The sequence below is a fragment of the Empidonax traillii genome, unplaced genomic scaffold, assembly GCF_003031625.1.
Source record: "Empidonax traillii isolate 1590-97213 ecotype Southwest subspecies unplaced genomic scaffold, ASM303162v1 scaffold21:size2437335, whole genome shotgun sequence".
In the NCBI taxonomy this organism is placed as follows: domain Eukaryota; kingdom Metazoa; phylum Chordata; class Aves; order Passeriformes; family Tyrannidae; genus Empidonax; species Empidonax traillii.
Window position 1 is genome coordinate 1,817,878 of NW_020955214.1, and position 17,511 is coordinate 1,835,388.

A 17,511-nucleotide genomic window follows, 5' to 3' on the forward strand; every position below is an offset into this window, starting at 1 on the left:
AAATTAAAAAGAAATTATCTGAAAATTTTGTAGGTGTGTCATAGTGGAAATTAAAATAGTTGTTCTCCATCTTAAAGCCTCTTCTGTATAATTAAAATTATTCTCACCGTTTACGCTGAGCACCTGGGTAATGTTCAATCCAAAACTAAAATCCAAATCCCCTCTTGCCCCAAGTGGAGACTACCTCCACAGAGCTGGTGATTACTGAAATTAGATGTCTAAACTAGATAGAAACACCTTCATATGTACACTTGATACATTTTCTCTCTAAAAAACTAGTGACTGATAATTACAAATGCTGAGGAACTGAAACTCATGTTGACTTCAGTATAACAGATTCTTTAGCACCTCTGCAAGCTGCAGGTTTCAACCTTCTCTGCATTGTGTTTCCTTAGATGATTTGTTAAATTTAGTTCAAAGCCCAACCTGTGTATCTTCATTGTGTTCTTTATTTACTCTGGTGATTAAAACAATGTAGAAGATAGAAATGTTTTCCATGCACATGCAGAGTATGAAAAAAGAGCACACAGAATTAGATTTTGTTTTCTTTCTGATGAACATTAACATCCCTTCTGAAAAATTATTTTCAAGGTCAGTTTTGTTTTGTTTTATGCTTTTCTGTATTTTGTCTGGAAAACAAATGAGGGGCACATAGATACATCATTTTATGTAAAATCTAGGTTAATTCTTACTGAGTTTACAGTCTACGGTTTGTGCTTACACAGGCTACTGTTTGTATTTACCATACCCTTAGGGAATGAACATGAGAGATTCTGACCTTTTGCACTTGCCTGTTTCTGACAGAAGCAAAAATAAAATCCTTATCTGATATAAACTGGGACATCCAGAGCCATAGGCACTCCTAGAAAATTGAGTTAAAAAGCATAACTTTATTATCTGTGAGTCTTAAGCTGCAAAATTTTCTTACATGTAATTTTAATCATAAAGCTCCTTAAGTGATTATTCATAAATGTTTGCAGCTTTTTACCCCATAACAATCTCAGTTCTAAAAGTAGGCTGAGACCTTGTTTTAGGGTTCATAAGACTAAAGAAAGACTGTAAAATTACTTGCATTTGCAGAGGCTGTTGGAAGTTGCTTGGGAGAAATAGGTCCCATGGATTTCTCCGCCATAGCTCTTCAGCGTGCTGAAAATGCATTGGATTCTAGAGCAGCAGACTTATTTGAAGATAGAAAACGTCAGTGGGTCTTCATAATGTTAATGCAAATAAATACTGCGTTAACAGATAATTGGTGAGTATACTTGTTTTATTTAGTTAGCTCAAAGCTTAATAGGAGCCTTTAAGTTGTATGTTGTTCAAATCAGCTCAGAGTAACTCTCTGAAAGTGTTACTAACACCTGTTAATGTCCAACCATTTGCTAATTCAAGGCTCGCATTACTTACTCAGTCCAACTTAGCATGTTTCCTAGAAACTCCCTGGTTGGACTCAAGCCAGAGAGTCTCCTCTGTGCTGTAGAGGATAGCAGTGCTGTGGAGGAATTAATCACGCTTTGTTTTATAATAAAATGTGGAATGGCACATCCTGCTCCAAAATTTTCTGATTTGATGCACACATAGATTGTGGAGTTATTTACCTTGTATATTTATAAAGGTGATTGTGAAAATCAAATGTCTGAATGAAATCAATAATAACGATGTTGTGTATGTTATTTTTTTAAGTATTGATGTTAGAGCTGCTGCTGTTTCCTGTTTGAAAAACATATTAGCCACAGAGTCTGGCAGTGAATTTTGGGAAGTTTATAAAAATAAAGCTGATCCGCTGTTAGTCTATCTACAGCCTTTCAGAACATCTAGAAAAAAGGTACTTCTTCTGATATACCTTATGTATGTGGCATATGGGGTAGAGAAAAAAAAATAGATCTTTTTTTAAAAAGTGTGTTTTAAAATATTTTTGAGATAGGCTTTGATGAACGTAATACACTCTTTCTCAGGATTCCAGTGTCATTTGATGCAAAAAATTGGTGGAAAATAAGTCAGGAAAAAAGTGCATAATTAACCATAAATCAGATATCTCCTCATTTTGACACTTTTGATTTGTGACCTAAACGTGATGCCTGTTGTGACCTTGTTGTTGTTATCAGTAAATTTTTATTTTTAGTACTTTCAGGTTTTCTTGGAAAACTTTACATGGACAAAATTGATATTGTTAGCCACTTGAAACATCAGTAGTATTTAATATGTTTTAATCTGTGAAGATTGCAGTATAGCTTTTTTAAATGCCTTAGAATTTTTTTTATATTTGTAATATGTAAATTTTTGTTCTAGTTTCTTGTAGTATCTGCTGATGATACAGAGGCTCGTTTAGAAACTTTGGATGACACAAACCTGTGGATTCCTCTGGGAGAAAGTCATGAGACCTGGATCAAGCACCTAACTAGTTCAATATTGGACAGTGGAGGTGTGAAAAATGAAGTTTTACAGTTAATGAAGCCACTGTGTGAGGTGAGCTAAATCATACATATGTGTGCTGTGATGCATTAAAAATGTGATATTACTCATCTTGATAACAAATAGTAATTTCTGCTGTTAAATAATTCAGAACCTTTTTAATCATATATTGCAGATGCCCATAAAATATACTCTTAAAATGCAAGTTTTTAGACATGATTGTAACGTAGATGAACTTTATGTGGCTACGTTAGCTGAATGCCAGCATAGCCCCATTGAGTGGTTTACGTTATTCATATTATATGTTCTTTCTCAAACATTACATATTTGTTTAAATAGCTGTCAGTTTGGTTGTAACCTGGAGAAAGAAAGATTTTCTCATTATCTTTCTTAGCAGCTGCTGTGCATGGTTGTTTTCTAGGTGAAAACAGACTTGTGTCAAACTTTGCTTCCATACTTGATTCACGATATAGTTCTTCATGACTCAGATGAATCTTGGAGAAATCTTCTGTCACTTCATATCCAGAAGTTTTTTACAGCCTGTTGCAAATATGCCTCGTCTAGTAGATCTACTCCAAATTCGGATTCAGGTAATGCCATAATATTTTTGTTTCAGCTAAAAGTGGGATTCTGGTTGTGAAAAAACTGTCTCCTGAAATCAAATGTATGATGTGCGCTTGCAGGCAGACTGAATTTTAGAAGCTTCTGCCCAATTGTTTGATCTTTTTCAGTCTAGATAGTGTTAATTTTGAAAGCTGTTCATTGGCAGCATCCAAGCGGCTTCTTCGCTATTACATTTTTTCCATGTTCACAACTGGATGATATTTATTACTTGCTGAATTTGGATGTTATGCAATTTTATGTGTTGCAAGACTTGAGTCATGGACTGTCTCTTAAAATGACTAACCGGCAGTTAAATTCCTCACTTGCTCAAACAAGAGCAATAAAAAGCAGTTTTAATCTGGATTTTTTCATTGGAGAAGACTAACCCTTGCTTTAGCTTCTGCCAAATACTGATAATGGTCTCCCTTTAGATTCAAAAGACCTGTTCCATTCCAGCAGAATGAAAGGAAGTTGTAACCGAAAGTACTGCAGCAGAGTATAAGTAATGCAGTAAGTTCCTTTAAAAGGAAAGCACCTTCTAATCAAACTGTTGGCGTTCTTTCCAATTAGATTGTGATTGAAGAAAATGTAAATTAATTCCAATCCCTCAGGATCCAAACTAGGAAAGAGCAGACAGTTAGACACTAGAGAGTAGAGCGCGTCTGAACAGGAGTCTTCCTGTTAATCCATTTTGACATTCAAGTTCTAGAAATTGGCAGTTTAAAGCATAAATAGTGTGAACGTCATGCCAGTCACCGCATTCAGAAATTTTCAATTGTTCGTCTGATGGAATTATAAAAGAGGAAATAGCAATCTCTTTGGGGCGTTGATTGTATGGTCCAACAGAACGGACCCTGCCTGTGAGATGCTGTCTCCACTGCCAAGTAGAGCAGCTCGTGGGGATGGAGAGCAAATGTCATGGTGCATTAGGAACTGAGAGTCAAGTGTCCCCACTGTATGTGAGAGTTGGTGTTCCTTCTCTAAGGTCTTTGGTAGCACTAAGTGTCATTCATTTCTCTTTGTTGAAACACGCAAAATGCCCAGATACTACTTCTTTAAACTATGGCTTTTGCGTTCTTTAGGGGAAGTTGCTAGTTTTGCATCTTACTGTAACGTAGTAGTAATCCAACCTTTGGTTATGCTTTCCCTCTTTCTTCCTTCTTGTAATTGATAAATCAAAAATTAACAGAAAAATGGGGAAATTATTAAACAAGTGAATGGAACACAACCTTTAGCCATCTGATTTTATTTTATTTTTTTTAATCCAGAAGCAAGACATGGAAATATAAACTCTTTAAATGTGTCTCTGTGGGAAATAGTGTTTTTTGTGTAAGCATCCACACTATGAAATCTGCAATAAAGCCACTAACAAGTATTTCTGTGACTTTGTAATAATATGGCTCAAGCCTAAGAGAAGAGGTCTGTTGTGGAGATATGTGCAGTCATGTTAGTTCATCTCTGAATTCTTTAAGAAGAAATATAATACATAAATTATTAATACAAAGATAATTTGATAAAATTGTGGTATAAACTACTGTAATATCTCTAACATCATGTAAGGAGGAGAAATATATTTTGTGACGAACAGTTAGTTTAATTTTGGAAATGCCATCCAAGGAAGTTTTTAGTTATTTCTTGAGTACAAATTAGACATTTTTATTTTGTAAAAAGCATATGTTATTACAAAAGTTCATTATATTCTTTCCTTTGAAATATACATCCCAGAGCAAGAAACCCATAATTTTAGAAGTTTGGATAAAGTATCTCGACGAACCATGCTTGCTGTTGTTGATTACTTAAGAAGACAAAAGAGGTGAATTACCACTTTCCAAAATGTTGCTTTAATTTAATTATGACTGTTCTAAGATCTGTTGATGCTCTAGATTAAAGAAGAACATGATAGGGAACATGTCAGTTAAAAGAATGAAGATATAGTAGTGACCTTGCCTTTTTTACAGAAGTGATATGGCTAGCCTTAAAGGATTCTAACTATGCTGAAGGAGTTTTCTAAAAACTTTTTGTCTGATAAACTTCTTGTAGTTTGGGTTTTGAGGGGGGTGCTAAAATAAAATTAGCCTTTGGAAAGCTTTATAGTTAGATTGGATTTATTTTGTTTAATATTAGAGAGAAGGTCTGTTACAGCAGTATTAAAGTCTTTATTTAATCAGATCTGCTTCAGGTACAGTTTTTGATGACAGCTTCTGGCTGGATCTGAATTATCTTGAGGTTGCTATAGCAGCACAGTCTTGTGCTGCTCACTTCACAGCCTTGCTCTACGCAGAAATCTACGCAGACAAGATAAATAGAGACAAACAGCAAGAAAGGTACGTGGCTTGAGGAGTGCAGTTTATTGACGTTTCTGGTAAAATAGGTCATGTTTTGTGTGTCCCAGTGGTGTTTTGATATGTGAAAAGTCAAGGAAGCTTTAAAAATATTCCATAGGTGCATGTATGGACATGGAAAATATTTCTACCAATCCTTGAATGTGATCCAAACCACACTGACTTGTAATCAGAAGCTTTTCTTAGTGCTGTTGTTTAAATTACAGCCAGAAGTTAATCAAGGAGAGAAAGAAACCCCAGAATGATAACCAGAATTGTGTGGATTGAGCTGAATGATCCTTGTAGAGAAGGAGTTTTCTTCTTTGTCTTCTGGTCTAGCAAGATCAAAATATGAAACTAGTTTAGAAGCTTTGTTTTTCTGGCAAATAACTCTAAGGTAGTGAAAAAATAACAGGAGTAAGGTTGTAAGCGTATACATTAACTAACTGCTTTTATTCTTTCACAGAAGAAAGAATACTTTGGCCATTCACAAAAGCAACTTGATCTAATAAAACATTGGAAATTACAGGGTGTATTTTTTTATCTTTGAAAAAACACCTTGGTGTTAAAATCCCTTGATGTTGATATTCTCAGTTCAGCTGATCATTATTCTAGTGGAGAGCTATTTTGAATAATTTAGGGGTATGACAGGCATGGTGTTGCATTTGTTGTTTGTGCCTCTTACTTTTTAATTGTTGTTTCAGAATTTCTTTAGTTCTTTGTATGAAATTTCATTTAACTTTACTGGTTGAAACTTTTCTTTTAGATCTTCTTTTAAAGCAGCCAAGAGTTTGACATTTGAAGAAGAAAGTCAAAAAACAACTATTAGTACTTTGAATGAAAAAAGTAAAGAAGAAACTGGCTTAAGTTTACAGGTACATGTGCGCTTCATAATCTGAAAGCAAACCTCATCTAATTACTATTAACAGTAGGTTTCATCTAAGTTGAAGGCAGGTCTAGTTGAATTCAAGAACTGTGTTTGAAAGTTTTACTCATGCTTTGAATTGAAGTGAACTTAGTCGCCTTCTAGACAAGTTAAATTGAATATTCGTTCACCTGACACACTAATTAATGGCAAATTTTACATCACAGCAAGCAGACTTTTGTTCCCTGAAAGAACTGACCTCGTGTTGATAACCAGCCAAGTATTTTTAAGTTTGTTTTATCAGAGATATGTGTTCATTAAAAATGAACAGGTGGTATGGGAAGCTGTACTAATCAAAACCAAAGTAGTATTATCTCCTACAAGTTTATTTGATATATCAAATCTGATCCAGTAGCCTTGTCAAGCTTCTTCTTTGTGTTGTTCATTATTCTAGAATAGTGCTTGTGTAACTTTTAAGATTCATTGTTTAGCTGGTATGTCTGATGCTCCTTCAGTACTTCTTGTTTTGCAATCAGTTTGCCTAAGGCCCAGGTCTGGTTTTTTGTTTAATAAATTAGCAGAGTGGGTAGGTAGTCCTGAAGAGAGTTTTGCTAGACTGCATAACTTTTTTTCCTGTGATATAGCAGGCTCAGATACTGCATAAAGGAAAATTTAACAATTATAATATTGCATGCAAGGACTTGTGTTTACAAACTTACATGATATATGTAAAACTAACTTGAACTGGTTCCAAAAAAAGGTAACTTCATTTTTGTGGTGCATGTTCTAGGACCTTCTCATGGACATATACAGAAGCATTGGAGAACCTGACAGTCTCTATGGCTGTGGTGGAGGAAGAATGTTACAGCCATTAGCACGGTATAATTTATTAATGTTCTTATGTTCTTTAAAGTCATTGCTTTCATTTATTAGTAAGGAACTTCGATTGAAAATGTCCTGTTAACTTACAACAGGCTAAGAACATATGAGCATGAAGCAGTATGGGAGAAAGCCCTTGTAACATATGACCTTGAGACAAGCCTCTCTCCATCTACTCGCCAGGCAGGAATAATAGAGGTAATCTTATTTTAGAAGAGGAAATAAATGTAGGAATTGATATCCATCCTACTGAGTCATTCGTATTAAGTCCAAAATTGTTTTAGGACTGAAAGCAATCCTTTTGTTCATCAAGTCCAGCCCACTGTCATACATAATCCAAGCTGTGTGATATATGACAACTCAGTATTTGTCCTGAAAACGTTAAGGTTCCTATTTCTCTTGTCACTCACCCACGTCATGGGTGATGAATTTTGTGAAATACTTAAAAATAAGTATATTTAATTTTTTACAGATTTTGTCAAGATCCTAAAGTGACAGGATATGAAAAGTAATGTAATTGGATACTTTTCCTATCTTATTCTTTAAACCTCTCCATTATGGCAACTATCTGACTGAAACTGGTATTTCCAGTGCAATAAATAAATAGAATTAAGTATGTTGCTTTTTTAGCCTAAAAATGTTTACACCAGTTCTGTAATAATGTAGTACAGGTATATCTGTTTCTCTCCTCATTTCATTTTCCTGTGAACATTTTCTTTTATTTTCTTACCCTGGATTATTTAGTATCATTGCTAAAATTCTGTTGCATTTCTCCTTCATAATGGCTGCATGCATAATCTGTTTAACTGGTCGCAATTATAAAGACATTATGGTCTTCAAACAGATAGGTGTTGCAGGAAACCTTTTCAAATCCAGGAAAACGGTTCATTATGTAAAATCCACTTTGACTTACTATTGGGAATGATGGAATGGAGAAATGTGAACTCATAGTTAATTTGAAGCAGAGTGTGGAAATCTATTTTAAAAAATGCCAGCCATGGTGGTAGTAATGAAACTGCTTTCCCGGGGGTGCAGATATCAATAGTGGGATTAGTAGTTTCATTGAAAAGTTTTCATCTTATATAGTGCTGAGTTTAGAAATACTTATGATTCTGTCATACCTGCAAAGGCTTCTTTGTTTGCAAAGATAAAGTGTTCTCAAAAAACACTTCAGTTTAATAAAGGAAGAAAATCAACTTGTAGAAATTTACTTAATTCCAGGCTTTGCAGAATTTTGGTCTTTGCCACACTCTCTCCATGTATTTGAAAGGGCTGGAACATGAAAACACTGAGTGGTGCACGGAACTGCAGGAAATGCGCTACCAGGCAGCATGGAGGAATATGCAATGGGGCCACATCTCTTTTGTCAGGTAAACCAACTTTTGCTAGTTTATTAAGCAAAAGGTAGTGGTGTCAGATCCAAGCAAAAAAAGACAAGGTGAGAATCTAGTTTCTGTGAAGCAGGTCACCTAATTTATCTTAATAATTGAATGTAAAAGCAGTGTTTTTCACTTATACTTGTCTGGTTTGTATGCACATCGCTTTCCATTTTCCTGGGAAACTGAACATGGGTAATTTTTTTTGATTGTTCATGATTGTAAACTGAATTTTTCAATTTTAGACTTAACTTACCTTAAGTAAAAATGAGGATTAGGTAGTTTGTAATGTTTAATTTGTAAGGAAAGGGGGAAAATATTACTTAATAAGCCCCAAGAGATTATCAAGACCTGGATAGACAAACACCAGTATTGATTTATGGCTATTCCCTCATGGAATGAGTAATCTCCTCCTTTAATGTATCATTGGCTATATGGCAGTAGTTATTTCTTGTGACTAGCCAGGATCTGTGTCTGTCCCTTCATAGTACAGCTGCATCATGGCACGGTTTAGGAAGAATACAGAAGAGACACACTACATTTTGGCAAAGCAGAAGTTACATGGTGGGGTCCCCTCATACATCAACTTTTAGTAATCAGAGGAAGGGAGGGTTTTTCTCCTAAGACATACAGAGAGGTGTTCTGGGGAATACACTCTTGGTGTGTTCATTCTCTTCTCCTGCACTGTCATGAGATCGTTGATAAGACTCATCTGGAGGACTTCACATACAGCCTGTTAAAGGGCATTTGTTATGCCACAATCAGAACAAACTTCTTATAGGTGTGCTCTCTTCATCCCTGGGTTAGGGTCTGTATAACCCTCCTAGGCAGAGTAGTCAGCTTTAATACAGGAGCAGAAAAAGAACATGTAAGATGAGAGAGATGGCAGGAGAAAGAAAAGCCAAGATGGCAAAGAAGGGAAAATTAAATTGAACACTATGGATTTTTCAAACCCTCTGATTTTATTTATTTTTTCCATTTTAAAAATATTTCTGAAGTTAACTGTACAAAACTGTTGATTCTTAACTGAACTTGTATATATACTATAATATCTATCTTTCAGAATAATACTGAGAGAAATATTGTGATTAAACTTTTAATGTGCAGTTGAGTGTGTGGCATATTTTTGATGCAACTGTGAACATATTCTCTGTATTCCAAATATTTTGACAATTACTGTTTTTATTTTATTTTAAAAGAACAGCTTGAATTTGTAAAATGCGAAATTAATTTAAAATGTAAAGGGTTGCATCATTATTTTTATCAATCAAAGTAGCAGTCCAGCTGCAGAAAATGTACAACTAAAAATATATGTCATAGAGGTAAAATTGATGTCTTTGTAGAGATATGTACTTTTCCTTTTATTTTATGTTGCTTTTGTTTTATTTCTTAGAGATGAAACAGAAAGACCAGGTTACCATGAATCACTGTATGATGCTCTTCAGTCTTTACGAGATAAGGAATTCTCTGCTTTTCATGACAGTCTTAAAGATGCCAGGTAACTATGCAAATACCGTGCTGTTAGAGAGAGAGAGGGAGACAATGTGTGCGTTTCTAGTCCCAGGTTATATATGAAAGACTATCATGGGGTTTTATGGCCTTAAATAAAGTCTCATGTATAGAATAAATTAATACTTCCAGACTGCAACTTTATTTCTAAGTTTTTAACTTCAGTTTGTCATCTGTGCATATATAATTTGTGTGCTAATTGAAGATACATCTCTTGTTGTATACATCCTTTACTTTGTGTTCCTCTTAAGTGGATTTCAGTGCTGGGTGCTCTTCTTTGGCTGAGCTATCATATAGGCTTTGGTGTTTATATATGCTTACTGTGTTTTCATTTATTTCATTTTTTTTTTGTTTTCATTGTAATGGTAATACAAAATAACTCCAGACTGAATAATTTGGCTGTTTAAATTCTGTTCACTATGTGGAAATTATGTTATAGAAATTTGGAATTCCTTGTGGATAGTGGAAAAAAAATAAATTTATTGTTTCTCTGCTAAATCCGTAGGGTGAATGAAGTCAAAGAACTGTGCAAAGGCAGTCTTGAATCTGTTTATTCATTATACCCAACCCTTTGTAGACTACAGCTGATTGGAGAGTTGGAAAACACAGGTCTGCTGTTCTCCAGGTAGTTTTTTAAGATTATTTCACATTACTTTTTGAGCTTTGAGAATTTTTAGTAATCAAGCATAGCACGAGAATTGTAACGACCTCATCAAATTTCATTCATGATATTTTCAAAATTTGATCTTAAGGGATTTTAGCTTTACTATGTGAAGACAATTTTAGATTCTCCTAATTTCCAGATTGGATTTATTCACAGTCTAGTTTGAATTATTTGATATTATGCCGATACTGTATTTTAAATAATTATTTTCTTTCATTTTTATTGAGTTCCCTAGTATACTCCAAAGTAGCAGTCATATCTCCTAGATTTTGTTTTACTCAGGTAACTGAGTCATCCTCTTGTAGTTTCTTTTCTAAAAATGTTTTCCATTTCCTTCATGATGCCCATAGCTCTATTGGATGTTGTTTCAGTTTAAATCACTTTTTTGATGGACCTCTAATACCAGGAAGGTATTTATCTTAGTAGTGCTATTAACATTGAATTTTCTCTGTCATAGTTGTATCAGTTTGGTAGCTAATAGTCAACCTGCAGTCATTCAGCCTGTCCAGAACCTTATTGCTTTTTGCAGTTAATGAATTGCCTAAGAGAATAATACGTGAAATGGCAACCTGTAGTGTGACAGTTTAGAATTTATTCTTGTATTAATCCATATATAACCTATATAATAAAACAGGAGTCTCGATCTGTCATTTTTAAAGCAGCCCTCTGTTTGAATGCGATTCCCTTTGCTGATGGACCTTTAACACAAGGGTTTTTTGTAATCAATTTTTACAGAGGAGCAGTTCACCTTAGTAATGTTGATCTTCGTGTTCATTAAAACTGGAAGGCTGCCAGTTTATTCCATAGATAGCAAACATTGGTAGGGTGTTATGGACTATTTCTTGGTTTGGAACTGTACTTTGTGAAATTTCTCAGTACACTTTTAACTCGTCTTGCATTTCACAAATGTCGAATGAGAATTAGTAACTGTTTTTTTTTCTTTTCGTAACAATTGCAGATCTGTTACTACTCAACAACTGAATGACATTTATTTGAAATGGCAGAGACACTCCCAACTTCTCAAGGACAGTGACTTCCATTTCCAGGAACCCATCATGGCTCTGCGCACTGTAATTTTGGAAATCTTGCTTGAGAAGGAGAATGACAATACCAAAAGAGAATGTATTAAAGACATCCTGACCAAACATCTGGTGGAGCTCTCTAGATTGGCAAGAACTGCTAAAAATACACAGGTAACAAATTCCAGGAAGGATCAGGAAAAGATGTTTAGTTTTTTAGTTAGGAAAAGAACTTAATTTTTAAGAATATTAAAGATGAACTGTATTCTAAGTTTATTCAATGGCTCAGTTAGTTGGAGACTTAAGCTATGTAGTTTGTATTTATAGATGTGTTTTCTGTTTATGATTATTTTTTCAATTTCAGCTTCCAGAAAGAGCTATGTTTCAGATCAAACAACACAATCCAGAGGGATGTGGCGTTTCTGAATGGCAACTAGAAGAAGCTCAGGTTTTCTGGGCTAAAAAAGAAGAGAGTCTTGCACTGAATATACTTAAAACGATGATAAAAAAATTAGATGCAGATTGGTTTCAGGTATGTGTTATGTATAAACTTATGGGAATTAAAGTATTTAAAGATCCTAATTCCACTTTCAGGTCATTGTTAGAGAGTGATAAGGTCCCTCCCTCCTGAGCCTTCTTTCCTCCAGATTAAAAAACTCCTGCTCCCTCAGCTGCTACTCCTGTAACTTGTCCTCCAGTCCCTTACCCAGCTCTGTTGCCCTTCTGTGGACACGCTCCGGCACCTCAGTATCTTTTCTTGCAGTGAGGAGCCCAAAAATGAACACAGGATTTGAGGTGTGGCCTCAGCAGTGCCGAGTACAGAGGGACAATCACTGGCCTGGTCCTGCTGGCCACACTATTGCTGATACAGGCCAGGATGCCACTGGCCTTCTTGGATACCTGGGCACACTGCTGGCCACTGTTCAGCCACTGTTGACCAGCACCCCCAGGTCCTTTTCCTCCGGGCAGCTTTGCAGCCACTCTTCCCCAAGCCTGTAGCACTGCATGGCGCTGTTGTGACCCAAGGACAGGGCCTGGCATTTGACCTAGTTGAACCTCATACAGTTGGTCTTGACCAATTAATCCAGCCTGTCCAGGTCTCTCTGGATGATGTTGGTTAAAATATAGTTGACAAATATTTGGATAGAACTTAATTTTGTGTAGCACTGTGGTAAAAATGCCTTCGTGTCCTTACATTTATGTTTAGCTACGGTGGCTTTCTTTGAGTAATTTTGAAGGGTAAAAGACATTTGCTTTGAATCCACATACATTATTAAGGAATATCACACTTCAGAAAAGCTGAATAATTTTGGGCCAAGTTCTCCATACATATCAGGACAAAATCAAGAGGTGATGGTCTTTTGATTTTTGTGATTTCTCCATGAATCAGTTGATGAGACCCTCCAAAAATTTAATCCTTTTGGTGTTACATTTACCCTCCCTATGTAAGGAGGATTTGTGTTTTCCTAGCCTTTGGTATCCTTCAGTATTTCACAGTCAGTGTTGCCACCTTGATCATGTGGTCTTTAATACATACACTGTACTAGAAGTATTTTGCAAACTTGTCCTGCTCTACAGTTAAAGCTGAGCATCTGATCCGGAGTCAAGTCCTTTGGAAACCTGCTCCATCATCTCCTTGGAGCACTTTTTCTACAAGTTTCCATGTAGAGTTCTGTCTGAATAATTTAATTATCATGATTCCTGAATGTTATCTATGGATTGTACTGTGATACATCAGACTAAGTGGGGATACTAGAAAATGCAATTCCAGAAACATGCTGTGAATTTATGTATTTTTTATTACATTTTGTCATTGGTTTATCCTGCTTTCCATTGTTCAGATTATCAGGTATTTTAAAATACATGCTCTCCTTTAGTCTAACATAGAATGTGAATGATTTAAGGTTATCGATTGCTGTAGATGTGGATGGTAAATGACTTTGTAGATGCATTGTATGTAATAGGTATCAGTGATTGAATTCTATTCAGGGTTTAAAACTTTAGAAATTGCCTACCTTGTATATAAAAGGTGATTTTTTTGATGCTTCCCTCTCTTTAATTTTGTTCCCAAAACTTGCTTTTTCAAAGGTTGAGAATGATCCTCACCTGAAACTGATGTATACAGAGTGTCTGAGGCTGTGTGGAACCTGGTTAGCAGAAACGTGCTTGGAAAACCCTACAGTCATCATGCAGAAATACTTAGAAAAGGTGCATCTGGTCTTTGAAATACGCTGTCTTTGAGATAATGCTGTGCTAAGATACGATGTTAGAATGTCAAGCTAATTTTTCAGTACAGGGTTTATTTTTCTGGATTGTACGTATGGTTCCTTATAAAAACATTATAGTTTCACATTTATTTTATTAACACTTTAATCTTATAAAATGTTCAGAATAGGGCTTTATAGAATTCGCAGTGAAACGTCTAATATTGGCTTAGAAGTGCAGTGATTACACTAGTCTAGTTTCCTGTTCCACATTCCCAGTCCTTCCTTCTCAAGATAGATAATTCACTCATCAGGTTTTTAGTGTGGCCCTTGTATTTCACAGAATTAGGGAATCACTTCAGTTGGAAAAGACCTCCAAGATCATTGAGTCCAACCTATGACTGACCACCACCATGTCAACTAGAACATGGCATTCGCTGCCACATCCAGTCTTTCCCTGACACTTCCTGGGATGGTGACTCCACCACCTCCCTGGGCAACCCATTCCAATGTCCAGTCACTCTTTCTGTGAAGAAAATTCTTCCTAACATCCAACCTGAGCCTCCCCTGGCACAGTTTAAGACTGTGTCCTCTTGTCCTGTTGCTTGTTACGTGAGAGAAGAGACCAACCCCCACCTGGCTACAATCTCCTTTAAGGTAGTTGTAGAGAGTGATAAGGTTACCCCTGAAAGTGCTGGAAAGTCTTATTCTAGTGTTTCAAACTACTGCAATTTATTTTTTTTAACTCTTAGCCAGTTACAGAAATATTTGTATTAATATTTGTCCACTCTGCATTTCTTTATTTCATGGTAATTTGTGAAATTCAGCATAGTCACTTTTCCCTATTACTGTCTACATGCTTTCATCACTGTGATTTGAATCCATGACTTTCGTATATAAGTGGCACTTTTTGGACTGCCTTTCTTTTTTTTTTTCTCACCATCTTGTGATATAAGGCTTTAAGACTATTGTAAAACTTCATGCCTAGTTACTCTAAAAGATAGAAAAGTGTAGAAAACGCCTGTATGGTTTTTAAAGCTGTTTCATACAGGATAATCTTTTTGGCTGTTTGCACTGAAACCCTTCTCAAAGGTTAAACTCACTTATGAGAAAAATACTCAGCCTGCTAGATTTCATTTTGTATGCATATGTATTCCGTCACAGGCAACATTAAATAATCTATTTGAGCAGGTGACCCTGCTTGAGCAGGGGAGGTTAAATGAGATGACCTCCAAATGTCCCTTCCAGCCTCAACCCCTCTCCCCCCCACCCCCAAAAAACCCCCAACTTTCTCTGATAATGGAGTTTAATCAAGTATTATGCAGCACTGGTTGTCTGATTATCCATCTTACTGTTACTGTTACGTCCCCTTTAGGCTGTGGAAATTGCTGCAAGCCACAGTGGAGAGAGCAGTGATGAGCTGAAGAAAGGAAAGATGAAGGCCTTCCTGTCTTTGGCTCGTTTCTCTGATAATCAGTACCAGCGAATTGAGAATTACATGAAATCCTCAGAGTTTGAAAATAAGCAGGCACTACTGAAGAAGGCCAAGGAGGAGGTCGGCCTCATCAGGGAGTGTAGAGTTCAAACCAATAGGTGAGCATTCAAATGGAGAGGTGGTTACCGTGGAGCTGTCAAAGGCTCCATCTCTCACAACTCTCTTGGCAAGAGGTACAGTATGGGTCACATCTCTACAGCTGATTTTTTCCTTCTCCACAAAACAGTGGCCAAATCCATAGTGCTTCCTGTGAATAGTTTCTGAACTGTGCCTGAACATGGTCTATGCATGTGCTAGGTAGTGTGGGCCAAAACTAAGCCGAGGACTGTTACAACAGTTAAACAGTGTGGATGATCATGGCCTGGAATTCATGTTTATTCCCTGGATCTGTTCAATTTATTTGACAAAGAAGAAAAAGTTACAGAGTGAAAATAAATTAATTGAGATTTTTCTCCATTACACATTTAGTGAAAGAGTAGAATTCATTTCAATGCAGGATTCATATGGATTTAGTAAGAACAATTGCAAGTGAGCAGAAAAGGATGACTTTCAGCTGTTGGAAACCGAAGTCTTTACACAAATGATCTGTACTGGATATTCACATTTATACCAATATTGAGATTAAATCATTTAAAAGAAGACACTGACTGAAAATTTACTTAGAGCAGTGGGTCTTTGTGCATACACCAAAGGAGTAGCTCCCACAGTTTGATTTCTCAGTTGTTTATTTTGCTGTGCTTGTACATACAAAGCAACTTTAAAAATGTTAAATTAGTAAGTAAGAGAACTGGGGATGTCTTTGCTGTAAGTTCATTAAGAGTTAATTTGCCGTTTAAAAATAATGTCTGTTCACACAGATACACAGTGAAGGTTCAGCGAGAACTTGAACTGGATGAATGTGCCATACAAGCCCTGACTGAGGATCGTAAACGTTTCCTGTGTAAAGCAGTGGAGAACTATATCAGCTGTTTACTAAGTGGAGAAGAACATGATATGTGGATATTCCGACTCTGTTCTCTGTGGCTTGAAAATCCTGGAGTTGACAGAGTCAATGAAATGATGAAGGTATATGTCTGCTCTGTTTTTTCCTAATGCTTTGACAAATTATCCATCTTTCGGTTCCTTCTTCTAGGTTTCTAGAAGATGAATTACAGTGCTGTGCAGTATGCTTTCCTGTGTAGCTGCTTAGCTTTTCCTGCAAAACTTGCTTTTTTCGGTTGTCATAGCTCATCATTTAGTTTTTCATCAGTGAGACCTGTATTTCTCAGTGTGTTTTAATTTAACTTAGTTTGAAAGTTTAGCATTTTAATTTGAAAAATCTATGTGATTAAGCATATCTCATGAGCTTTTACTGTGGTCACCTTGCTCTTTACAAATCTTGGAAACTACCCATCTTGAACATCTTTAGGTGCATTATTCTAGTTTAAATTGTATATACTTTTAGTTGAAAAACTATGAAATGTAGAATAGAAAACATTACTTTTCCTGTGAACGACTTGTGGCATTTAGGAGACATGGGCCAAGATGATGTGATACTCACTGAACTAACATTTGGTCACACAGCCATGATTACTCTTAGTTTAAAAAAAAAAATATAATTACAGTTTTTATTTGGTGTTTAGTACAGCTCTCTAACTGAATTTTCTCTACTACAGAAAAATGCACAGAAGATTCCCTCATACAAGTTTTTGCCTCTGATGTACCAGCTGGCTGCTCGGATGGGAACTAAGATGATGGGTGGTTTAGGATTTCACGAAGTTCTGAATAATGTAATTTATGCTTTTCTTATTTAAAGATATCTTGATTGTCTTAGTAGTGCCTACTTGTAAACAATATCCATCTTCCTCTGTGCAGTTGTAGCTAAACAAGTTACATAGGTGATAAGGATGTATTAAAAATTAGTATATTGGAGACTTTTTTCCTTTCTACTTAATTGATTTTCTTGTTGTATAAGAGTAGACTTATGCAGCTATGGGAATGTACTTTGGGTGTTTTTTCAGTTGTGGAAATACCATCTGAGTATTACCGTTTTATTTCTTCTTAGGAACCTTAGAAGTTCAAAAGAATTAATAATGTTAATTAAGTGTCTTTTTTTTACTTCTATACAGTTTTCAATAATGGGATCTTTTTGTTTTTGTTGACAGCTAATGTCTAGAATTTCACTGGA

The 17,511-nt window shown here is 35.8% G+C and overlaps 1 protein-coding gene across 2 annotated transcripts in view; it reads left to right on the forward strand.

The window, feature by feature from the left end:
- The window catches only part of ATM (ATM serine/threonine kinase), a 62,028-nt gene that overhangs the window by 33,113 nt on the left and 11,404 nt on the right, over positions 1–17,511 (forward strand). For both annotated transcript variants that reach the window (XM_027900526.1, XM_027900536.1), the window contains exons 34-51: positions 1,081–1,252; positions 1,681–1,822; positions 2,287–2,463; positions 2,831–2,999; positions 4,738–4,825; positions 5,181–5,336; positions 6,100–6,208; positions 6,989–7,077; positions 7,173–7,275; positions 8,299–8,447; positions 9,847–9,951; positions 10,468–10,587; positions 11,585–11,819; positions 12,010–12,177; positions 13,734–13,853; positions 15,225–15,442; positions 16,202–16,409; positions 17,000–17,113. In XM_027900526.1, coding sequence (XP_027756327.1) covers positions 1,081–1,252; positions 1,681–1,822; positions 2,287–2,463; positions 2,831–2,999; positions 4,738–4,825; positions 5,181–5,336; positions 6,100–6,208; positions 6,989–7,077; positions 7,173–7,275; positions 8,299–8,447; positions 9,847–9,951; positions 10,468–10,587; positions 11,585–11,819; positions 12,010–12,177; positions 13,734–13,853; positions 15,225–15,442; positions 16,202–16,409; positions 17,000–17,113 — 2,642 coding nt within the window. The remainder of the gene's footprint in view (positions 1–1,080; positions 1,253–1,680; positions 1,823–2,286; positions 2,464–2,830; positions 3,000–4,737; positions 4,826–5,180; positions 5,337–6,099; positions 6,209–6,988; positions 7,078–7,172; positions 7,276–8,298; positions 8,448–9,846; positions 9,952–10,467; positions 10,588–11,584; positions 11,820–12,009; positions 12,178–13,733; positions 13,854–15,224; positions 15,443–16,201; positions 16,410–16,999; positions 17,114–17,511) is intronic.